The 25,341-nt window shown below is 35.9% G+C and overlaps 3 protein-coding genes across 8 annotated transcripts; 2 read left to right on the forward strand and 1 right to left on the reverse strand.

The window, feature by feature from the left end:
- Positions 1-1,501: 1,501 nt before the first annotated feature.
- Positions 1,502-3,872, forward strand: LOC113726634 (transcription factor RAX1-like). Its single transcript, XM_027250484.2, has 3 exons — positions 1,502-1,777; positions 1,916-2,045; positions 2,505-3,872. Exons 1-3 carry the CDS (start codon positions 1,642-1,644, stop codon positions 3,328-3,330), a joined length of 1,092 nt encoding a protein of 363 aa, XP_027106285.1. The 5' UTR covers positions 1,502-1,641; the 3' UTR covers positions 3,331-3,872.
- A 5,885-nt stretch (positions 3,873-9,757) lies between these two features.
- On the reverse strand, positions 9,758-14,590 carry LOC113727335 (lactoylglutathione lyase-like). 5 transcript variants are annotated; one of them, XR_011839700.1, is made up of 10 exons: positions 14,232-14,413; positions 13,955-14,086; positions 13,750-13,811; positions 13,181-13,241; positions 12,936-13,015; positions 12,738-12,808; positions 12,324-12,413; positions 11,421-11,508; positions 10,610-10,738; positions 9,758-10,061 (listed from the first exon to the last, which is right to left on the reverse strand). XR_011839700.1 is itself a non-coding variant. In XM_072076717.1 (9 exons), exons 2-8 carry the CDS (start codon positions 14,048-14,050, stop codon positions 10,638-10,640), a joined length of 561 nt encoding a protein of 186 aa, XP_071932818.1. In that variant the 5' UTR covers positions 14,051-14,086; positions 14,437-14,590; the 3' UTR covers positions 9,758-10,061; positions 10,610-10,637. The 5 variants fall into 5 exon arrangements, 3 of the variants coding, with proteins under 3 accessions (XP_071932818.1, XP_071932817.1, XP_071932812.1); XR_011839702.1 differs by having other exon boundaries at positions 9,758-10,168; XM_072076717.1 differs by lacking the exons at positions 11,421-11,508; positions 14,232-14,413 and adding an exon at positions 14,437-14,590.
- A 5,444-nt stretch (positions 14,591-20,034) lies between these two features.
- On the forward strand, positions 20,035-24,501 carry LOC113727337 (probable CoA ligase CCL7). Of its 2 annotated transcripts, none has more exons than XR_011839713.1 (6): positions 20,035-21,195; positions 22,241-22,430; positions 22,993-23,138; positions 23,296-23,373; positions 23,469-23,571; positions 24,252-24,358. XR_011839713.1 is itself a non-coding variant. In XM_027251447.2 (6 exons), exons 1-6 carry the CDS (start codon positions 20,170-20,172, stop codon positions 24,363-24,365), a joined length of 1,647 nt encoding a protein of 548 aa, XP_027107248.2. In that variant the 5' UTR covers positions 20,035-20,169; the 3' UTR covers positions 24,366-24,501. The 2 variants fall into 2 exon arrangements, 1 of the variants encoding a protein (XP_027107248.2); XM_027251447.2 differs by having other exon boundaries at positions 23,296-23,363; positions 24,252-24,501.
- The last annotated feature ends 840 nt before the right edge of the window (positions 24,502-25,341 follow it).

Raw genomic sequence — 25,341 nt, forward strand, 5'->3', positions numbered from 1 at the left:
CCAGTGACCACTTAGGGGTCGTTAAATTATAGTATTCAGTTGTGAAGCCATGAGAAAATTGGGCTAGCCGTAATTGGTTGGTCTTTGGTCTTAACATGCTCTAGTTAATCAAGGCGTCTATTTAATAATATTATAATTATGTGACTGAGCAATTAAAATTTTATGAAAATGACATGTCCGCGGGCGATGCCTTCCACAGCCAAACTCCGAGGACTTTACATTTCCTCGCTAGTTCAACTTCAAATTATTTGGTCCAAAGGTTCTATTCACCAGTACTATACCATTTCAGCTCGCTACATAAAAGTCTTGAATAAATTGGGAACGACGACTTTCTTGATGCATCATCTGCTTCAACTTTCTACAAAGGAGCGAAATAGTAACGCCAGAATTTGCCCTCTGAAAACGACTCCTCTCTAGTTTGTATCCTCCAAAGCGGTAATTAAGAATTGAATTGGTTGAATATTTTCGTTTTGGGAAAGATCAGTGGTTTGATGGCGAAGATCAGGGCATGCATGCATGATTCAAATGAAACCAAGAAGGAAAACTCTTCTCTGGATTTGAATTGATTGATCAGTGGGTACGTACGTATACGTACGTTGAAAGTTAAGTAAGTGTGACATGTAAATTTGTAGCTGATCTTTTTGTTGGTGAGTGAGATTACCTTAGGTAGCTGGTTGGTACTTGTTGAGAAGGACATGGTAGATTAATGATCAAGGACCAGTAAAATGGTTTGCCTGGTGTGTGCAAGGGTGACAGTTCAAAGGTGGCATTGATTAGTCTATGCAAATTGATCACCTGATCATAATAATAGCATTAGCTACCCGGAATCTAATAGATGTATCATGGAAGGTGATCATTCTCATCCATCACAATGCAAACTGGCCAATTCCCTCATCACTAAATCTTTTTTGTTACTTAAAAAAAATAAAATTGACATGCAGACCGTGGATGTCGCCGTATATGTATATAGTAAACAGTAGTAACCCTAATCAGTCATTTTATTTATTTTTATTTTTTATTTCCTTTTTGGGGTATAAATTTTTAGGACGTATGTGTTTGGCTTTATGCATGGAGATTGAGTGATCTTCTAAAGAATAGATTTGGGGCTTTTTCCTTAGAGGTGCTTATCATAAGATAAATTATACTATCAGTTGGAAATTGTCAAAATTTACTGACCTGGCTAGCTATCTCTATCAGTTTGTTATACTGCTAAATTTTCTAGATCTACTTGCAAGACTTTGATTCTTGAACCAAAAGGAAGAGACTGAGCAAGGTTGCATGTAGTGTTTCACTATTTAGAGGTAGAAACTTCCGTCAGCTACTAATTCACCAATACTTTGGCGGAGAAATTTGATTAAACAGGCCTATCCTTTTGACTTGTATATATTCCTTTATAAAATAATAATCACTTTTTTTTAACTGTTGTAAACCCAAGTCTCTCAATAAAAAGCCACCAAGAGCACATCATACCGAGTCCAGTTTTTTAGAGAGAGAGAGAGAGAGAGAGAGAAGAAAGGAAGAGAAGAGGGAGCTTCCTCAGAAGAAGCCAAAGGAGATGCAATAGATATAATAGTACAAGAAAACAAGAGAGAGAGAGAGAGACAAGAGTCACATAGAATCAACAAAAAGAAAGAGAGAGAGATGGGAAGGGCTCCTTGCTGTGATAAGGCCAACGTGAAGAAGGGACCCTGGTCACCTGAAGAAGATGCAAAGCTGAAGGAGTTTATAGAGAAATTTGGGACTGGTGGCAACTGGATTGCTCTTCCTCAAAAAGCTGGTAACATTTTATTATTATTCTCAAGCTTCATATGAACATAGTCAAGGAAATGCCTCAAACTTTGTGTGTGTTATTGTCAATGGTGTCTAGTAGTTTGTGATACATTTTCTGAACGCGATTGGCTTGGTTTTGGATCAGGTTTGAAGAGATGTGGGAAGAGCTGCAGGTTGAGATGGCTTAACTATCTTAGGCCAAACATCAAACATGGGGAATTTTCTGATGATGAAGACAGAATAATCTGCAGTTTGTATGCAAGCATTGGAAGCAGGTAGGCAGCATCTAAATCTACTATCACCACCCCTCACGAAAATTTGCTGTTTTGAGCAACTATTTTGTTAACCTAAGGCTGTCCCATTTGATCCAAATCCTTCCTATGTTTTCCGAAATTGTTAACTGTTCTCATGACAGAAGAACAGTAAAGTCCAACCAAAAATAGAAAAAATAAGAACCCAATAGAGGAAAAGAGAAGGAAAAGAAAAGAAGAATGTACTTGGAATAGATTTTACTAACTTACTACTAGTTATGATATTTCAATTGCAAAGTGTCAAAAGATTCTACCATTTTTGGACAATTCTTGTGCATGCGTGCCAAGCTGAAGTCCACTAGATAGCAATGCTTGTTTGTTAACAACTATAGATGAAAGGTTCAGTGTTTTTTTCTGATGAGAAACTTATCTTGAAAATTTCCTGTTGAAATAGTTTCTAAAGAACATTTAATAATTATACAGGTGGTCAATTATAGCTGCACAGTTGCCAGGAAGGACAGATAATGATATCAAGAACTACTGGAATACCAAGCTGAAGAAGAAGCTCATGGGGATGATTCCATTAGACCCAAGAAAACTACCCCCATTTTCAAATTCTCTTCATACAACTTCATCACCACAATCTCAAGCTTTTTCTAGCCTGTCTCAACTATATAATGATTGCAGCCCTTATTATTCGACCTCAGCAAAGTCATGTCTCACAGGCTTTGAATCCTTTCCCTCAGTCCAGCCAAATCTGCTGTTCAACGGCAACAACAACAACGTTAATCCTATGGCTACTATTACTACTGCTAATCATCATTCTTATCTTCAAGGGCACAATCAAGAGGGTTTGATTAGTCCCATGCAGTTTTACCCTGGAAAGGATAATATGCTAATCTTTGGAGGTACTGATCAAGCAAGTTGTTCATCATCTGATGGAAGTTGCAGCCAGATCAGCTATGGAAAGGAGATCAAACAAGAGCATATGAACGGTGGTAGTCTTCAGGGTTACAATTTGTCTAACAGTACTAACGGTTATGATCATCATCATCATCAAGAAAACCAAAAATTCATGGTTGACTATGGAAATCAAATCAGTTCAACTACATGGGGTGATGGAAGAGGTAATGATCATGATCAGAAGCCAAGTGTAGTGCTTTGTGGAAACAGTACTAGTACTACTCAACTCCAGTATGATCTTGAGGAAGTTAAGCAACTGATTAGCTCTAGTAACATGAGCTTGTTTTTCAATGATGAAAACAAGACACATGAGAGTAGGGAGGCTATGTACTACTACAACTACTGATGACAACTATTGATAAAAAAGAATCTGAACGGTGTAAGTATTAGCAGTAGTACAAGTACCATCAGTAAGATTTGAAGGAATGGGATGGGAGGGTTGGGGGTGGTGGCGGGGTGTGGCGTGGTTGGAGGCAGAGCAGAGATGAATATGGTTCAGATGAGACTTGTTTGAGTTGAGTTTATTGGGGTTTGTGTGTATTGATGGAAATCAATGGGAAAAAAAAAAGTTCTATTTCTTTTTTGACAGTACGGGGGCAAAGCCTTTCTTTTTGTGCATTGCTTTTTGGGTATTGATGATGTGTTCGTGTTTGTACGGTTTCTCCTCAAGCATCACTGCTACTAATCCTACTGCAAAAACAACAACCCCCCACATCCAGTCAGAACTCAGACATAAATGTTGCCCTTTATGTTTCTAGCACTAGCAGCAGCACGAGAGAAATTGTCATCATTATTCTAGTAACAATCCACCATGCAACACTGATCCGTCGCTGAAACAAATAGTAGTCGTTGTAGTTTATCCGTAAATATCTTCATGCTGTCAAATCATTTTTTAAGTCTTTCTTTTTCTTCTTTTGTGTGGTTTCTGTTTATTGTCCATAACTGAGGCACTCTGGTTCCTCCAAAGAAAAAAAAAAAAGAAGAGCACTTCTATCTTTTATTTTAATTTATTTTCAACCTTGCTTTGGTTTATAGAAAGAACCTGCGCTGCGTAAGACTGTAATGGTTGCAAGAACTGCTAATACAAAATTATATAAACGTACCGCCTTTTAGGTATATATATATACTCGTTTAGTCCTCTAGAAAAGTGTTGTTTGAAAGAGTCAGAACCAGACTAAACAAGAAAACAATAGGCCCTTTGTAACAATAATATACTTCAAATACTACTTCTATTTTGGAACAGAAAATGACCAGTCTCTCAATTTTTAAATCTCTAGTCTCGCATATATAAATATAATACATAAAATGTTGTGGAACAGGCATCTACCTCTGTAACGTGCATGTGAATTTTTGTGAATAATCCAAAAGCAATCCCAATAAACAAATTTGGAACAAAGATTGCTGTTGTTGATTCACACGCAGATCACGGAACGGAACCAAGCAGTCGGCCACAGCTAATTACATGGTCCCAAAGGATGAAGACTTGGAAATTGCCGATTGGGTTGATTGGTTGATCATTGACCATTGTTTTTGTGATCATCAACCAAATGGGGGTCCCAAATAGAGTTGACCCTTGTTTAGCATTATCAGCTTAGGTAAGCTGCTAAACACTAACAGCGGTCTAGCCACACATTAATTCCCAGTTGGATAATTATCTATTTTAGGGACAGTTAATGATTTCTTGTTAGACAAATCAAAGTAAACCCCTACCCCTCCCTATAATTTTTGCAATTTCTTCTTGACTAAAACTAAAAGGCAAGTCAGTCAAGCTAAATACTCGAAAAGTGCTAATCATATTCGAAAATTTGTGTTCATGTTTGCACCAAGAAAGTTGTGCATTTATTTCACTTGACTTTCTACCGCCCAAAATAGTTATCGAAGTAGACTTTTCTTTTACTAGGAGCATGCATTTGAGAAGTCCGTAATTGGACTACTGCGGTGTTGAATCTCTTTAGAAGAAGAAGCCAGAAAGTTCAAATTGACAATAATACATATGTTGGCCAGCTAATTAGGACTGTCAAATGATACATGTGCATGTCAATCTTAGCTTCTGCACCACCGCTCTTGCATTTTTTTTCTTTCTTTTTTTGATGATATATGCATATTTTACTGTCAGAGAAAAGGAGCGAAATTGGACGATTTTGTTAGTTCTAGCAAATTCGCAAGCTCCCGTTATTTCTCCAGCTAATATCAGGTGTGGAATTAATGGTTAATTATGTAGCACTGGAAAACATTATTTATATATAGTCTAATTAAGACAAAATCGTTCCAGAAAACCCTATCTGAATTCCAAGAAATTTATGGGTTTCAGTTTGTCTCGAGGTTTATTAACTTTATTTTTTTTTTCTTGTCAAATTCAAGCAAGTGAACAGTTAACCAAATAGTTTTCAGTCAAGGCACCAACAAGAATAGGTGAAAGGTGATGACTACTAAAAAAAGGATACGAAAGAAGGAAAATAGAAGTGAAAGTTGCTGCTGATGTTACAAGATACGTCCTTGACCAAGCAAATCTGCATGGTCCAATTATCCATTTCCACATAACACGCCCGTTCGATCGGCTCGAGCATCTAGTTTTTCGAGTTTGAGTGTTTGAGTAGGCGAGTTATATGTTAGGCAGAAATGTATAGGAAGAATTCCTTTTATTTTCTTCTTCCTTTACTTATAGGAGACGGGTCTTTGATAAAATTAGACAAGATTTTACTTTCGTTAAATTGATTTAAGGTTCTGGTTTGACCACGCGACATGACCTGAAAACAAGAGATGTTTTTGGATTGATCAGAAAATGACCAGATTTTTTTGTGGTCAGAGACATTCATAGTTGTCTCATTAGAGAAACTTCAAAATTAGCAGTGAGTGAAAGAATTAAAAAAAGAAGCGGATTCTTGTTTTTTTTTTCCCCCTCTTTCTTCTTTTGGGGGGTGGGTGTTGGTACGATTGCAACTGCTCGATACAACACTACAGAAATTTACAGTTTTCACTCCAGAAAATACGTGATTGTTTAGCCTTTTTGTGGATTACATATAGGTTTTGAATCTCCCCCATCAATTACCGAAACTCACACACTCAATCCAATAAACAAAATTTTGTTACCCTTCAACCTCTCTCTAATGCTAATTCTCTTCTCGTTCTCATTAAAAATTTCCTCCAACCAAAACTTTCTCCGACTCTCCCTAAGAGAGGGATTAGATTTGTCTGGTCTTTTCCCATAGCAACAACACACACACACACGCACTCTCTCTCTACTTTCTTTTTCATTTGTTCGAATAAAGTATCTCCTAGTTGTTGGAATAAAGTCTCTCTTAGGGCATCGCTAAGAGTTTTTTCTGACCTAGAATTCTTTAGTGAGGGTTTTTTCTTCCTGAATTCTTGTTTTTTCTGATCTAGAATTCTTTAGTGAGGGTTTTTTCTTCCTGAATTCTTCTAGTGAAAATTTTGTTGTCTTTTAAGATTTTTTTGTGAGAGTTTTTTTTCTATCATATATACACCCGCGACATATTGATGCATTTTCTAGCATTAGTGTAGATTCATGCCAATAAAATTATGTCTTTTATAAAAAAAAATTCAATAAACAAACAAAAATTATATGAGTTGGGTTGTTGGTGAATATCATTTCATGTATGCATAATCTTTTCCATTCTAGCTTCTACTCTACTTGGGTATATTTGATTTTCATTTTGAGAAGAACAAGTGAGGAAGTTTGTTTCGAGTTAAATTCATTCTTTCCTTCTTCTTCTTCTTTTTTTTTTTTTTCCTTTTTTAATGTTCTTGCAAGTATGCTCTCAATTTGAAGCCCTTAAGGTGTTGGATACTCATAACCTACGTCAAGTGTTAACTAACTAATAAAACACATAAAATGGTGTAAGGAATCCTCCTTTGTTGCTGAATTATTATGTGCATTCCATTAGTAATGAGACCAATATTGTAAAAGTACTAGAGAGATTGAGACTAGATGAAAATTCTCAATTAATTAGAAGAAAGATTATACTAACTCTGAGGAGAGGAAGTATTTAATTTGGCATGGGGTGAGGACTAGTAAGAAGTAAAGCAGCAACAAGCTTAATTATTGATCAAAAAGTATTAAAAAAAAAGAAAAAGAAATGCAAGCTTTATTAATGAGACAATGACTTCAAGTCTTAAAACGTCAAAATCCTAAATGTGAGCAAACAACAGATAATGATAAAAAGATGCAGACATCTTCAATTGATTTTGTGCCAAAGCGATCAGAATCCTCGTTGGGAAGAAGCCCAAATGGTCCGAAATTACACGACCACAACATCTGACGTCAGTTCCTCCTCCCCCTGCCACTGCCACCTGCAGATATTTTTTGATTAATATGAATGGAGTCCCAACTTTTCCATGTGCAAATGCTCAACAAGTAACTTGTACTCTACCAAGATTGAACGCCCGACTGAAAAGGGTTAAACTTTTCGTGTGCAACTTGTTTAAAGGGCTAAACTGAAAAGTAAATTTCGATGCCAAGATCTTATACACAAATCATGGAAATGCCAAAACTACCAAAACAATTTCCTGATATTTGTTTCTGTGATTTCTAATCTTTGTGGTGGTAAATGTTATCATTAGTCCTCTTCTATCCATCACAGAAGTATTTTTCGTCGAACGTACATTTGAAAGTCCCAACTCAACTTGTAACATGTCTAAATCCTAGATTTTACACTTATAGAAGAAAGACCTACTGAAGTTCCCACAGTTTAGGTGCCTGCCAGCCAACCCACTCGGTCAGATTGCAACACACCCATGTTTATGTCTGGGTTTCCCAAAGCCAAACTAGCTATCAACGCATGAGTTTAATAGTACGACCTTCTTCTTGATGAGGAAAGGTTCACCTTATAAAGATCTGTACATCTTATTCTCCACAAGCAGTTGAACATGAGCTGGTTTTGAGTTTGTTCCAAACGTTAACTATCATACACGCTAGCGTGTCTCTCCTTGACTCTTTAAACAATTGCAACTTTGCAACCCATTTTATATTATTCATCGAAAAAAAAAAAGAAGCAGAGGGAGGGAAAATAATAATAATAATAAGTTAATAACAATAATAATACACGTGTTGACAGCCCAAATGAGCTCGATCTAGAGAGTGCAGGACACAAACAAAAAAATGTACAGTGGTCCTCCTCCTCAGGGTAAATTAATTAGTGGGCTGCTGCTGGTGCTATTGCCATTTGCCAGCTATAGTCTTAGTTGTTTAATCCCGTTGCTTGTCTTTTAGCTGTGGCTGTGGGGAAGGGAAGAGCTTCTTTTCTAGGAAAGTCTTTTCGAGTGAAATTGTGAGAAAGGTCAAAAAGTATGGAACCTTACTGACTGACTGGCACCTGAAGTATGTAAATATTAAAATCCAAAATATGCATTAACAGTTTTCCCTTTGGACAGTGATATGCTGTCTTGACATTGAATTTTTTTTTTTAACCAAAAAAAAAAAAAAAAAAAAGGGCCCGACGGATAATAACTTTACAAGTTTGCCTAAAGAAACAAGCATAAAATTTCCTACATATCCCTGAAGCTTCAGCTTCTACTAGCTATTCATATTTTAATAGAAATGTAGGATTCTTCTTAGATCTCTTTCTTCAAGTGAATTGAATAGTAGCAGGATCACATGGACCATTTCCTCTGAACATTAGTACTACTACTACATCGAGGAATCCTCCGTTGTATCTCTTTCCTTTTTCTTTTGTTGGCTACAACTGAAAAGGCAAAGAGACCTTCCAAAAGGGCAAGTGAGAAGTCAGGTAGTACTAGTTTTTTTTGGCTTTGTATTTAATTTTATTGGTACTGCCAACAGTTTTTACTACCCTGAAAGGTAAAATGATGTGATGAGGTCTCTAGCCTCTAATTCTCTTCCACTGAGAATTCAGCTATTATTGTGATTGAAGTTTTCTCCAAATCCAAGAGTGTGGAATGTCATGACAATATGCTTTCTTCTTATCGCTAGGGACTTGATGTGATGACCAGAGAGTTATTTATTGTCTCGAGAAATATGACCCTGTCCAACTTCGCAGCTGCTATACGAAAGAATTACACAGGGAACCAGTGTCCTCCAACCTACTTTTAGCCAGAGATTGGTTCCGCAAAACCTAACAAGATCAAGGAGAACCTCTTACATCCTTCCTCTTCCTCATTAACTTCTACATTTCTGTCTCTCTCACCTTTTACCTTTCTTCCTTTTTTTTTCTTTCCCCTTGTGTTCTTTTTGTGGTTTGCAAAGAGATGGATGGATGAAGTAAAATTAAACTTTGCAGAATCTTCAGTCTCTCTTCTGTCCCACTCCCTTGTCATGTTCGTGCAAAATGATTCTAAGAAATATTCGATATCTCGTGCTAGGTTTCAAAAATTAACATTAATATTTCCAACTCAAAATCCAAAATTAACATTCAGTGGAATATACAAGTTACTTCTAGAATAATTGGCCACCGGAGAGAGCTTAAAAACTTTTCTTGAGTGCGAATCCTTTGACCTACATTCTTGTCTAGAATTTCCTGAAAATTTTACCAGCGAATGCCGTTACACCCGTCTGGTCCGGTGGCATTCCAATCCTAATGAAACATGTATATTTTGAATAATTTCGGTGAGAATCTCAAATTCGCCATATGCCACTCTTAGGGTAACCAGCATGTGATGACATAAATCCGTTTCAATGGTAAAGGAAGCACAAATAAATAAAATAAAATAAAAACGCAGCCCATATGCAAAATGTGTCAGAGGTATAATATTAAAAAAAAAAAAAAAAAAAAGGGACGGCAGACAGAGGCAGCTGCTGGATTTTGTAATCCTGATATTCAAATAATATGCTTCGCATTGTGAAAGAAGCGTAACATATTCTACCCAAGGTAAGGATACAACAGATTCCGAGTTCATACAAGCAAGACACCACCAACTAATGTTGAAAACCAAATGCTAGTACAACTACAGCTCAAAACAGTTTACTGCGCCTCTAAGAATTATAAATCAGCAAGACGAAACAGTACATTCATGAAATAAACACGATGAACAATATCCTTCCTCAAAGTTATCTTCGCGTTTTGGAGATCACTGGAATCCAGACCAGTAAATTCTGCCCTCCTGCATCAAAATTAAATTTTACTCCAAAAACCTCTCTATTACATAAACACACAAACTAGTCATGTTCCACTCTACTGCCCCTGGCAGACAAAGCCCTGAAAACAATTCTGTGAAAATTCACCAAACAAAATTGCCAGCCAGTTAGTTATTTAGTTAAAATATTTCGAAAAACAGAAAGCAAAATGTGAAGAGTTAGTTATTTAATCGATAAATTGAAAGGGGTAAACTGTGACGCACGAGATCAGCAATTTAGTGCCAAAAACTTGATTGGAAAGTTTGAAAGGGATAATCTGACTTAAAACCAAAATCATCATATGGCATACAAGAAACTTGATGTACAGACACTGAATAACAGAATCAAGTTCAGAAGACTGCTGGAAAAGACTAAATAAACATGCTGGGCAACGACGACAGACATTCATGTTATTGACCATGGAATGCCTAATATCATCCATATACCTATTTTTACTACAAAACAACACATGATGCAGCATGATAGGCAATATCAACTTGTATCAGAATTCAGAACATAGCAAAAACACTCTTACCTGCAATACAAGCAAGTCCATTACTATATCAAGCAGCATCAGTAACCACTCCTCCAATTGTTTTGGTATCAAATATTTCAATCCAATAGCCATCAGGATCTTTAATGAATGCTATTCCCTTCATTTTTCCTGTAACCAGTGGCCAATTTAGACAAGAAGCTAGAGTATTTCACAAGATAGAACCAAAAATGCTTAGACAAATCACGCAAAAGTAAACAAATTTAGAGGTATTGTTGCTTTGAACTATCAATATAATGTTGAAGTACTTTAAACATATTGAACAAAAGAACAAGGATTGACACAAGTGCCCTCTAAACTCTAAAGTGAGAGCAATTGATAATAAAATGTCCTCTAAGGTGACATTTATCCACACTTCCCCATGAGGAAACCATTCACAACCATCGGTAGTTTAACTAGCCCTCCCCGTGGGACCCCTTCCATCTAGTGGATGAATAAGATGCGTAACAACATGAATGAAAAGCCTGTTCAGCAATAAAGCAGATTTATCAATATGCTATGTTTCTTATCACATCAAGTTATTTCATCAGGCCTATGCTTTACTCTTCTTCATAGTTTGGAAATGCCCCAGATCCACTTCCTCTCTTTCTTCACCTTCTATTTTACATCCTAACCCAGTTTCAAGGACCTGCTCATGAAATTTGGATCTTGAAACAAAGGAAACCCAGTCATGGAATGCGTCCAAATAAAAGAAGAGAGGGAAAGAGAGAAAAGGAGACAAGAGGCTAGACATGCACTGCAAAGACGCATCTAAGGTTGCATTCTCTCTAAAATTTGGATAGAGTGACCATGCCTGAAGTGAGCAGAGAGCAAAAGTTTTTCCTGAAGTGACCATGCCTGGAGTGAGAGCAGGAAGTGACCATGCATTTTCTTCATGGCAACTGATATCCAGGAAAAATATTACTTAGTCTAGACTCAAACAGGTCAAGAAGTTTGTTATCTATAACCTGCTGGTGGCACTTGATCAGGATGCAACCTTCTATAAGGAAAAATGGGCAAAAAGAATTCATGTAACTTGTCCACAACACAGAGTTTGTTGTCCTGTAAATTCTTCCTAGCAAGACATGCAGACAGTCTAGTATACAAGAATTGAAAGTACAGATACATCATGCAATACACCAAAGGTTATACAAGTTCATGGTAAAGAAGGGAAGAAAAAAAGATTTAGTTTCTTGATGATGCTAAATATGTACTAAATAGCCAAATGCTGAGTTCTTGTCAGCTATCCAACAATTTCATGTTAAAAGGAAACATGGCTTTTTAAGAACTCAGATTCCCCTTAATTTCTTGTCATATCAAGTTAAGCGCTTAGAGTAGATAAGTCACCTCCTGTTCTCACTCCATATGTCCAACTGCAGAAATCGTATAAGGATTTTCATCTGATTCTGAGTAAATTTCTTGTCCCTTCTAAGGTTTCACATGTTTCAGAGGAAGGAATATTCTAGTGAACAAATGCTTTCTGTGCAAATATAGATGCATGATCTCAAGATACAAGATCCATGAACTGAAAAATTCACGTGGTAGCATTTAGTGAGTCCTTTCTTACAACATGGCATCTCATAACATGAAGACATCATGCAGTAAACAAATAAATACTTTTCAATATGTTCCTTAAAGCACATTCACATGTGTTTGCCAACATTCTGGAAGTACAAAATTTTATACTCAATCTGAATACATATGAGGACATAATTACCATCATCAGGTTTTTTTACGAACTCCACTCCTAATCTTTCAAATCTCTGGCACGCCTTGTAAGTGTCGTCCACTGTGATGCCTATATGTCCTGCAGAAATGACCCAAGTTATGACCAATGATAATGAAAGTAAACATCTACCAACTGAAATTCCCCAAAAAGCCACAACTTGTTCTCATGTTTAAATTGAAGAACTGTTACTACAGTTCTTTTCTTCTAACTTTTTCAGCCAAAAGTACACAGGTACAGATGCAACTTTACATCACTCCACATAACAACTTAAACCAATTGCACATGACATTTAAAGTTCCAATCTAAAGACAAGGAATGAAGGCAAAACCTCACATCCACAAGACAAAAAGTGAGCAATTGAGAAAGAAATAAGCCCATCAAAGTAATTATTGAGTTACTCACCAAACCCACGAGGGTCGGAATTTCCATTATGATAACCTTTAAAATCAGGATCCTTTTCCGTACCCCAGTTACTGTAATGCAAACATTGAATGTCAAATATCATTCTCATAAAAAAGGTGAAGCAGGAAATGAGTTTCCAAGTAGAAACCCACCCCCCAAAAAAATATGAGAGAGAGAGAGGGGGGGGGTAATCCTTACTGAGTAAGCTCTATCGTGGCTTTCCGTCCGAAGGTCCAAGAAGTACGTTCAACTGGATCACTTGGAGCACATGACGTATCCTAGAGAGCAGGATAGAGAATAGATGATGGAAGAGATGTAAATCATAAGTTTCAAGTCTTTTAACATCTATACTTCAGAACAAACAGTGAACAAGAAGTCCATGCCAAACAAAAAATGCAACTGAAGGTGATCGAGTTCTTCTATAAGTAAATTTTGAGCTGCACCTCATATCCCAAAAAGTATAAGCTAAACTTCATATCTGGAAAATCCAACCTCTTAAGTAACCTGCGATTCAGAAAGAACAACAGAAAGCACAACAAGAAACAACTGCAATGTCAATTACACTTGACAAAATGGAATTTTTAGGAAAGGTTAAGCCATTTTAAGACTTCAAATGTATCCAAATAAATGCAAAAGGAAGAGCTTGTGGAGAATCATATCCTTTGTCAAAAATGTATAAGAACAACTTTCTGATAACAGGAGCTCTGGTTTAAGCCTATCTAGAATTACAACGGTGGATCATTCTAGCAACTAATCAAGTAAGTCATTTCACCATCCATATTACACATTATCTCTGCGTCCCGTGAGATTGTCTAGTCTCGGAAAAAGAATTACACTAACACTAAGAAAGCATATCAAAATTGTACTTGTAAACTACCACAAGATAATCACTAAATTAATCACCTAAAGCTCTGAAGTTAGCAAAAGGTTAAGCATATCACTTTAACTATATGAATAAGATCAAATTTCCAAATTGACCAAGATTAACAAGAAGAGAATAAGAAGCACTCACGACATGCCCAACACTTCAGAGTAGAACTTCAAACTAGCTTCTGGGTCCTTAATCCGATACATCTGAAAAGCCAAAAGAGATGCAGGGGAAAAAATGAAAAAGACACAAGGGTTATTAAAGAGATACTTAATCAAATTTGATGGTATAGATTACCGCAGTAATACAAGATCATGGAAAATGAAATGAACTGAGATCAAAAGCTTACAGTTTGTTGCAAGATGTAACCTTTGGTGGCGTCATCAAGGTTGGTATTGAGTCCGGGATTGTTGGCGGGTGATTCCTTGGACCCTGATGAAGCCATTACTGGTGATGCTATGAATTTGGGAAAATTAGGAACCTGCAGACAGAATTACCGTTTAAAAAAGCTCGAGCAAATGGATGGTATTAGAGTATCAAAACTATCAAAACAGCGATTTTTTTAATAATCATTGATGCCTACTATTAAAGAAAAGAAAAGGGGGGTCGGGGTGGGAAGTTGGGACCTTTGGCTTAGTTATGGGGAAAGGGGAGATGGAAGAAGACGGGATTTTAGATACAGGACATTTGGTAATGAGAATGGTTGATCGAAGAATTTGAGAGATGGCGGTTTTAGTGAGTGAAGAAGCGGCCATTTGTTGCGACAATTGAGTACGTCAGTGTGGGACTGTGTGCAAATGGAAGCGACATAAACGAGATGAGTGAGTGTACCTGGTGGAGTTTTAGGAGAGACAAAAGCGGCTTCAATTTTCGGATAACTTCTGTGATTTTGTGAACTATATATAGACTCAAGCAGTCAGCAGCACAAAGCGGTTTATGGAGCTTACACTACTGGGTTTAACCAAATGCCCCTTGGGCTTATTAACGATAACCACGGTTGACCCAACAAATTCTTTGGATACAAGAAAACCAAAAAACTTCCGTTACAAATACACTTTTCAATCTGGTTCACAACGAGGTCTGACGCTTAAACATTTTCCTAATGGGCTGTATATTTTCTTTTTTCTTTTTTTTTTTAAAAAAAGGTAGTGGATGTACCTAGAAGTTTTCCTCTAATTGGCCCATAAAAGTAAAAGAAGCTGACAGCCACCTTTGGCTTTGTGTAATTAGAGCTGTCTGAGGCTTGGGAGAGTCAATGCATGGTGGCATGGGGCGGAGCCGCAAGTGTCGTCATGCACCGTTGGATGGGCGGAACCACGCGTACTGAAGAGAGGGGCAACATGTATCATGCATGGTGGCATGGCCGGAACCGCATATATTTAAGTGGGGGCAATTAAATTTGAGAAAATTAATTTTTAGGTTTGGAAAATTTTAAAATTACCCTTATTTATCCCCACTAAAATTTAATACATTCTACTTTCTAATCTACGTTGACCCCCAAATAATTAGAAATTCATAATTATTACTATATGCTATAATTTTGGATCTCCGTAAAGTTAATTGTGGAAGTTATTTTAAAATAAATTCTTTCAAAATTTTCAAATTCGAACAGAAAGAATGATTTTGACTTCTAAATTTAAGAATATTACGAACTTCAAAACTTATTAAACTTAAAAATGAGAGAGAGATTATATGTTTAACAAAAACATTCATTAACTTTAAATTTACTGTTACGTCATTTTTGTGTAATAATGAAAATTGATCCCCTCACCGTAGGATCTTGGCTCCATCACTACATGGTGGTTGATCTCCTCACTCTAAGATCTTGGCTTCGCCACTACATGGTGGTAGGCATAATACAATTTTTGTGGTCAATGGTCAGTAGTTACTTAGGTGTTGGTCCTGTTGGAACTAAGTGGGGGTTAGATATCTTGATTATGGACAACTTAACATCCTAGTCCTACACGTGAGTTAGACATCTTATTCAAATGATGGCTTGAAAGCGTCTGTCTCGTTTTCATTTTTGTCTCGTCTCTGTTTAATTGCTGTGTGTATTAATTAATAACTTTTAGAATTTTATTATAGTATTATATTGGGGATAAGTCTAATAATACAATACACAAGGTAGTTAAATAAAAATGAGACAGACGGAACAGAAACAAAATCTGAAACAACTTATTTGAAGGGTCAAACGATAGACAACTTAATATCGGATTCCTTTATTTTAGTTAGACATCTGGTTCAAATTATTGACAATTTTTGGACGTAGATGGGCCCAAGTAAGGGGGCCATCGCACCTAAGGATGGCTATGGGGCGGGGGACCCCTCCTCCGCCCCCCGTCCCGTTACCTACAAATTCTCCCATGCCCTCACCCCCCACTCCCGCTCTCCTCGTCCCAACCCTGCCCCTTCTCGCTTCCCTCGCGGGGGCACTCGCGGGCTAATAAAAATTTGTTATATAATTTTATAATAGTTAAATTTTAGCAAATAATCAAGTACTAAAATATCAACACATCACTAAATTATTATTCATTGTAATTTCAAAATTAAAACTTATAAAAACAATCAAACAAAAATTATTTGAATACAATCCAAAATGATGAAATAAATACAACTAAAGTAGTCAAGTTTTTACTTTTGGCACAAATACAATCACTAATTCATTATTGTGCTTGTGCTTTTTTTTTTTTTGAGAAAAAATGTTATTGTATTAAGTGTAATTAGGGATTTAGTATAAATGTATTAGTAAATTTAGTATAACTAATTAATAATTTCTATTAGTAATCATATATAATTATTAGTATAATTGATAATATCAATTATATTACATATACTAATATATATTATATAATACATATAACTAATAATATTATTATCATAAGTTTGTAACTAATTAAATTAAATATTATATATAATTATATACATATATATTTATTTTTTTTAAGCCGGTGGCGGGGTGGGAAAAAATTCCTCCCCATCCCCTACCCCAATAGCCCCCCGCCTCCATTGCCATCCTTAATCTCACCTACGTCCTATTGTCCTTAGGCAGATCGATAATTTACTCCAACTCGCCCATAATTTAGAGTTCAGTCCATTAGCCTAATCATTGCTGGAATAAAAGATAGAGTAAATTATATATATATATATATTGTCAGTATATACACTGTCATGATTAGATGGATAACACATGAGTAAATTTTGAATACCACAGACCAAAAACCATTGACAGATCTTATTCATTGTCAAAAATTGCTCCGAGTCGTCCGACACGTCAAATTTTGAATACCACGCCATGCTAATATGGGTGGCTCAAGCCTGATCTTGTTTAGGCTAGCTAATGCTTTGATTCTTTTGGACCCATAGTTGATATTAACAGTTCCAGGATGCTACAGGTAAGGTGAACTTGGAAACTACATGATGTTCCAATATGGCACTGCGAAGAGGATTTCGAATGCAGGCTATTGAAGCTCATGATGGCTTGTTTTGCAACCGAAGCAGATTCAAGACCTGATATCGAACATATCATGCTCAATTTGATCAACATCATTAGTGGTTGGGTGTACTCCCGTTACTTTTTGAGTAATACTTGGAATAGCATTTCCACTGTAATTTTTTTTTATTGCAATTGTGTTTGCATGGTATAGTAACAAACTGCAAAGACATTATGAGAGGTCAAAATTCTTGTCCAGCTTCTAATGAACGCCATTAAAAAAAAAAGGGAAGAGAACCAATGTTCAATGATATAGTTGACATGATTTGTTGCAAGTTCTAAGTAATTTGAACAAGTCAATAGGTTGCAGATACAATTTCAAAAGCTCTAAGTTCACTGAAATTTTGCTGCACAATCAACGCTGTGAGCATTAACAGAGAGGACACAGCCACCTGGACTTATAGTTGTACAACAGAGGAACAAAAAATCATCATCAATTTTTCTCTGTTTTTTTTTTTTTTGATTATGTTAGCCTCGCCACGTTCTGATGCGCTTTCATTTATATCTCCAGATTGTTCCAAATCTTGTATCAAGGCGAATTCACACCTTTGATAAAGAAACTTGGTTAACAACAGATGATTGCGAAACATCAACGAATGTAATAAATTAAGAACTCATAGCTGTAAAAGCTTTGTTCAATGTATACAAACCTGGTATGGCAACTGCAGGGACACTATTGCCGAGAATGATAGGTGGATTGACAAGAATAATTGAGTCATTCCCTGTTGACAAAGCAATTCCTAGCAAAGAAAAAGTTGGATGAAAACTAAGATGTGGTCAGATGAACTCAGATTGATAATTAGATGAAATCGTCATCGAACTCCAAAATTAGTTAATGGTTATAAATTTTGAGTACAATGCATTTATTTATTTTTCTCAATTTGCTTAATACTAGCGGTTAAATGCAAATTGCTTTCTGTTTTTCCTTAGTTTGGCAATTTAAATTTTAATAAACCAATAAAAAAAGATGAAACATCAATTGTTTATATCTTATGTATTGTCTATATCAATTGTGAGGTGCCAAACCTCACGTTTGAGACGCCATTTTCTTTTTCTTTTTTTTTTTTGGGATTTTGTGGGCTGAAAATTTAAAGTGACTTCGCATTCGCTGAATGTGCAAACCTTTTGACAGAATTCTACACTCAAAATGCCCCATTTGCAGCAATTTTTTTTTAAATTCATTATCATTTTGAAAATTTCTCTTCTAAGATGAGTTTATTGCTATTTTGGATGTAGTTGGATTATTCATGAAAACCACCCAGGCAAATCTTTGGTCCACTCTCTTTGCTGGTTGCAAATGGAGGCAGCACTTATCTTGGATGAAAAGGAGTGCTCTTTGGTGAGGTGGTAGATTAAATGGTGAAAGAATTAGTAGTGAGGAGAGCTAAATGGTTATCTGTCGCCAGGAAGGGTCCTCTTAGTCAAGCATACCATCTTTTGCGTTGAAGGATTAATATTCTCATGTAGCTTATTTTTAACGATAGTCATCAAATTTGCAAAACATTTTGTACTTTAAATTATTACAATCTCTAATATAATATATGTGTTTACATACTCTATTTTCCACTCCCAACAATTAAACTAATTAAACTTGTAATTCGACTTTCTTTTACATTCAATTGGACATGCAAAACATCATTACCAGCGCGCGTCGCGCTATTTATGCCTCCTAGTTTTAAAAAAAGAATTGACCACTATAGGATTGACTCACGTTCCGTTTGATAAAACTGAATCTGAATTCTGAAGTCTGAATTTTAAAATCTGAATACTGAAACAATTAATTTGCTGAATTTTAAGCACTGAAAAGAAATATATGAATGTCTGAATTTTAATGCTAAACATATTTATACTGTTTGATAAATATTTATAACTAAATGCTTAATAAGTTAAATTTGACAATTTTACCCTTATATCTTTTCATCCGAAAAAGAAATAGAACCTATGATTTAATTAGCTAAAAATGTTAGGTATGAAAATGACAATATTTATTTTTAAATCAAATTAATATAAAAGATGAAATATATTATATGAGAAGTATGCAAAAGATGTGAAAGTCATTCAAAAGGGAGAAAAGAGAAATAGAAAATTATTAGATAGAGAATATTAGGTTGTTTAATTAGATAAAAATTTTGAATATAATTAACAAACAAGGGTAGATTTGGTAAATAAGATAAGGTAATTGAAGTAATTTTATTGATTCTTATTAGAATTAAGCATTCAGTTAGGATTTTTGTACTAAACAAAATACACACAAGTTCAGCACTACTTAATAAATTCAGCGAATGCATTTTCATTTATCAAACAGTCAAAACATCTGAATGTCTGAAAAAATTCAGATTCAACACTTTTTTATGTTATCAAACAGACCCTCAACCTGGTAGAATACAAGATTTATAAAAAAACATATGTTGTGAAGCTCTTTTTTTTTTTTTTTTTGCAGCATCTAACTTTACAAATATATATATATATATATATATATATTTCTCCCTACTATACTGAGTCAACACGACAGTATAGTTTTATGAAACCTCTTGTTAGACTAACAATTGATCGATTTTTTTTTTCATTGATAATCTAAGAAATTAGCCACTTTGAAGAGTGTGGGATTCTTCATTGAGAAAAGAAAGGGAAGATTCGATTGAAAAAGCCACTAAAATTGATTCAAATTCCAAGATGACCAGTCCACAACAAACCAATCACGAAACGTACAACTGTACAAGGGGTCGCAATCTATTGATTGGAATAATAATTGGAAACTCCCTCTTTTGGCTTAGAAGATTAAGATTAAGATTAGGATTATCTCTTTTTTTTTTTTTGATAAAATTTAGCAAAGGCTTTCATGTTCATAGACTTGCCAACTGCCAACTGCCAACTTGCCTTTGTCATCCAAGGTCCAAAATGTAAGATGAGCAGTTGGACCAATTCTAAGATTGCATGGTTTAATAGCGACTCCCTTCTGAACTCCCTTGCTGAATATTCTCTCAACAGCACTCCGCTACCATTTATCCTTCAGCTCTTCAGTGTTCAGAGTTAAAAGCAAAAGAAAAGAGGAAAAAGCTTCCAGCTTGAAGAAAATGGAGAAGTCTGGCTATGGCAGAGATGGGATATTCAGATCTCTGAGGCCACCTTTCGTCCTTCCCAAACCCTTGGACAACAATCTTTCCATGGTCTCATTTTTGTTCAGAAACATCTCATCGTATCCAGATAAACCAGCCCTTATCGACTTCCATACTGGCCAAACCTTAACTTTCATTCAATTCAAATCAATCATTTCCAAAGTCTCTTATGGCCTATTTCACCATCTGGGCATCAAGAAAAACGATATTGTTTTGATCTTTGCTCCCAATTCAATCCAGTTCCCCATTTGTTTCTTTGGGATAATCGCTATAGGTGCCATAGCCACCACCGTTAATCCCCTTTACACAATTTATGAGCTTTCCAAACAAGTCAAAGACTGCTCCCCTAAGCTTATCATCACTGTCCCTGAATTGATTTCCAAAGTTTCTGGCTTTAATTTGCCGATTTTGCTCCTGGGGTCCGATAAAAATCAAGAATTTGGCAGTAAATTATCTGGGAAAGTCATGTTTTTTGCTGACTTGATCAAGATAGTTGGGCCAATGAACTGGGATATCTCTAGTACTGTTATTAAGCAATCGGACACTGCTGCATTGTTGTACTCTTCTGGGACAACTGGTATAAGCAAAGGTGTAGTCTTGACGCATGGGAATTTTATTGCTTCCTCATTGATGGTGACTGCTGATCAAGAACTTGCAGGGGAATTGCATAATGTGTATTTGTGTGTTCTGCCTATGTTTCATGTTTTTGGGCTTGCTGTTATCATGTATGCACAGCTGCAGAGGGGTAATGCTGTTGTTTCAATGGGAAAGTTTGATCTGGAAATGATTTTCAAAGCTGTTGAAAAGCACAGGATCACTCACATGTGGGTTGTGCCACCAATCATATTAGCTTTGGCTAAGAATAGTGTGGTTAAGAAGTATGATTTGTCATCCTTGAAGCAGATTGGATCAGGGGCTGCACCACTGGGGAGGGAATTGATGCAAGAATGTGCTAAAAATTTCCCTCATGCTCTGGTTTTGCAGGTAGAAGCTTTTGCTCAAATTTTGGTTCCTTAGTCTATGTTTTTTCGGCTGAGAATGTTAAGATGCTGTTATCGGTGAATCATTGTCTGATAACATGCTTGATGTACTAGTAGTTAGTCAATGATTAAGTATCTTAGCAAAGGAACAAGTTTAGAAAAGACATCAGAGTTAGTAAATAAACCTTTAGTGCTTGGATATAATAAAGAAAATGAATGAAGGAATATTTGGACCTAGCAAACACAAGAAGTCGAGAGATATTTAGATATACCAACACAAGAAGTATTTGGATGTGCTGAGTACAAGAAGTCAAGATACTCTTACTTTGTACTATGGTGTATACCTAATAGGACATATATCTTTCTGCTTGTTGATACTTACGAAAGCATGTAGTATGATGAGCTTGTGAGAATTTTTTTTTTATCATAAAGAGAAGATTAGATCCTTCATTAAGCTTTTGCATAGTTTACATATCTTTGTTGATTGATGATCAAAGTTCTAGTCCACCTGATCCTGAGATTAAAAGATATGGATGTGAACTGTGTGAAATTGATAGTTAAGTCATCTAGAAAATTGTCAAAATCGTCGAAACCTTTAAATATTGTACTATTGAATCAGTGGTCATAGTTTGTGTTTATAATTCTTGCATGTTGAGGACAATTCATTCTAATTAACTTACTGGCTGAAAATGAATTGAAGTCAATACAACTGGATACATTAAATTGGTCTTGAGGTGGATAATTATTTCAGAGATCTTCAGATTGAATAACTTCGCGCTCTACAGTTTCAAGTTTATTTTTTTTTTCTCAGAAATAGATAGATATACTCATAAAAAGTCACATAGAAGTTGAAGTCAGCCTTTGCTCATAGCTGCATCTCAAGTTCATCTATAAAGACATTCTAGTCGTGAGAGAATTTGGATAGCTAACAAATATTCATTTCCTCCAAAAGATGGTGTATCAAGCCTTTTTTTGCATTTGTTTGGCATTGTATGAGTTTCTTGGGTTGGGTAACTGTGTTATAGTACAAGAGTCTTCTCTCATTTCAGGGCTATGGTATGACAGAGACTTGTGGGATCGTCTCAGTGGAGAATTCAAATTTAGGCGCTAGACACTCTGGCTCAGCAGGAATGCTTGTTCCAGGAGTTGAAGCTCAAATAGTTAGTGTGGAGAAATCGAAGCCTCTTCCTCCAGGCAAGTTAGGTGAAATCTGGGTTCGGGGACCAAACATGATGCAAGGTAAAACTGTGTTTTTACATCTAATATTTAACTTAAATTAGTTGTTCTTAGGATGAAGATAGGCAAAAGCTCCAATTTCTAATGATGCCTAATCTTTGTAAATGAAACTAATGTTGGAGCTATAAATGATTATAATCTTTAAAGATCCTGAGTTTCAAATTAGCATTTTTGGTAATAAGCTATACTGGAGCAAAGTGGACTACCATCTTTTACATTTAATGATACAAGAATGGAGGTTTCAATTCACAAAGTGTATTCTTTCCTTTTCCTTAGTTTGTCTCAGTATGTGTTCTGTAGAATTTTAGTAACTGGTTCTGAAGTGGTGTCCTAGAGGTTTGGCTTGTGTGTTTGAGGTGCACGGATTGCTTCATACATCTATAGTAAATTTGAGGGACTAGTGGCCACTTGTTTTACAAATTAAGTGCCGATGGTATTTCAGCACACTTGTTAGCATTCAAACTGTGCATGTGTGCTACTTTACTATTGTATATAACATTATTCATGTCAGTGCTATTTTCATATCATCGTTCATCTGTGTTAATTGTCTATTTGATATTTTCAGGTTATTTCAACAACCCACAAGCCACGAAGCTCACCATCGATAAACTGGGATGGGTGCATACTGGTGATCTTGGATATTTTGACGAGGAAGGACAGCTATATGTAGTTGATCGTATTAAAGAACTCATCAAGTACAAAGGTTTTCAGGTAAGTAATTGCAGGAAGAATCCATTGAGCAGAAACAAAAGACAGATACAGTGGATATATTAACATTGAAATTCAGGTCACAGATCATTAGAAAATCAATAGCACTGGATTGTTAAGGCATCTTTTGTCTCAATAATCGTTCGTCCATTTTTCCCAGGTTGCACCTGCAGAGCTTGAGGGGCTGCTAGTTTCTCACCCTGAAATATTAGATGCTGTTGTCATCCCGTAAGTAGTTGTAAGCAGAACTTTTTGTGCAAGAGTTTTTCTTGTAGAAGTATTACATAATATTTGGGTTATACAAATTCACCAAAAATTGATTCAAATGTATAGATTTCCTGATGCTGAAGCTGGTGAAGTCCCAGTTGCTTATGTTGTCCGCTCTCCCAATAGCTCACTGACTGAAGAAGATATTAAAAAGTACATTGCAGATCAGGTATAATTAGTTAAAAAAGGCTTTTAGTGTCATATTATCTGCAAGTAAACTCATAATGTTGTTTAAAAAATTTGAAGAAAAGAAAATGTGCTCAAGAGCCAGTAAAGATTCTCGAGGACCTAGCAACAAATGCCTCGGACTGTTCTGGCTCTATAGACACTCATGGTTATCAAATTGGGAACACTTAGATCTGCGGGATGGGTTAGGAGCAGTTTCTGGCGGGATTATCTGCAGTGTTGGTGTCTGTGCACGGGATTGAGTGCTTGATTGTCACCAACGAAGCTCCCTGGTTGACTTGCCTTTTTTCAATATCAGCAAGCGGGATCTTGGATCATTTTGATTAATCTTTTAAAATAACTTTCACCACTCCAGTTTCGACTTGGCCAGGACAAAGAGTGGAGAGAAACCACTTTGTCATTTTGAGGATGATGAATTGCATATTGAGAGAGAGAGATCTTTAATTCATGAGATTTAAGGGGCAATATGTAGTTTCTTACTTGTTCGGTTCTTTCGCATGCTTGACTTTCCATTTGCTTACGCTACTACTATAACTGTTTATCGATGCTCAAAATGTTGGAATTTTTTAGATATCGTCTCTGGGGGAAATACAGTCTGCATTTTTGTTTTACAGGGAGCACCTGCTATAACCTTCTTTCTTTTTGTCTCTCCAAATTTTTTAGGTTGCGCCTTTCAAAAGACTGCGAAGGGTGACATTCATTAACAGCGTCCCAAAGTCAGCTTCAGGCAAGATTCTTAGAAGAGAACTTATTGAAAAAGTGAGATCAAAGGTTTAGGATTCTGTTGCATGTTTATTGCATGGTCCGTGCTAAACAGAAGAATGACACTATTCTATGAGTGCTAATGCTGTAATAAAACAGAACAATTCATCTCATTTGTTGTAGAATCTTGATGACTGATGTCTTCTCTTCATTCTTTTAGGCGGCCCCCTCTCTTTTTTTCTGCCAATGCTCTGCATATTTTGTAGTCCTATCTGCATCCTCCCTCCATTCCTTCTCTTCTGCAAGAAAAGCAGGGCCAGACGACTTGTCCTAATACCTATGATATCAAGATGTATATATACTTGGGGAAAAATCACGCGAGAACTTGAATTTGGAGGTTTTATTCTTGATTTAGTGTTTTATTTTTACCTGATGAAATCCAGGTTAACCTGAATCTAGTCAGTGTTGTGTCAATTCATATCAAATATCTGCATGTACGTTATTGCCCCAACCATAGAATATTTTTCTTGGATCTAAAGCTTGAAATCAAAGAAACAAAATGTTTGCTTATCCGGAAGCAGCTACCACTAATTTCCAACGTCCAATTTACTATCAGTATGAACATAGCACAAACTTTGTTTAAGACCTTTAAACCACCAGGTGCTTGTTAAGATATAATTCATGAGCTAAATTTTTTTTTAAACAAATAAAGTTATTTAAGGAAAGGATATAAACACACGAGAAGGTAATAATTACTAATGCGTCGCGCATTCACATGGTAGGTTGGATATATTGGGCATTCAATAATAAAAAAAAATCTAAAATATAAACTAAGAAAGTTTTCGAATTGTAATAGACTAAAAGAAGAATCTTTGAAGCAATAGATGCAGGGCTGCAAAAATGTCAGCATAATCTAAAGCTTAACTGTATTAAACTTTGTTCAAGTGTGGGTCTAGCTAGTTACAGCTAATTACATGCATGAATAAACTAATCGAATTTGGTAATCGAATCTTACACTACCAATATGCACCAAAAAAGGAAAAAAAAAAAA

Source organism: Coffea arabica, chromosome 1c (genome assembly GCF_036785885.1).
Source record: "Coffea arabica cultivar ET-39 chromosome 1c, Coffea Arabica ET-39 HiFi, whole genome shotgun sequence".
Taxonomy (NCBI): Eukaryota; Viridiplantae; Streptophyta; class Magnoliopsida; order Gentianales; family Rubiaceae; genus Coffea; species Coffea arabica.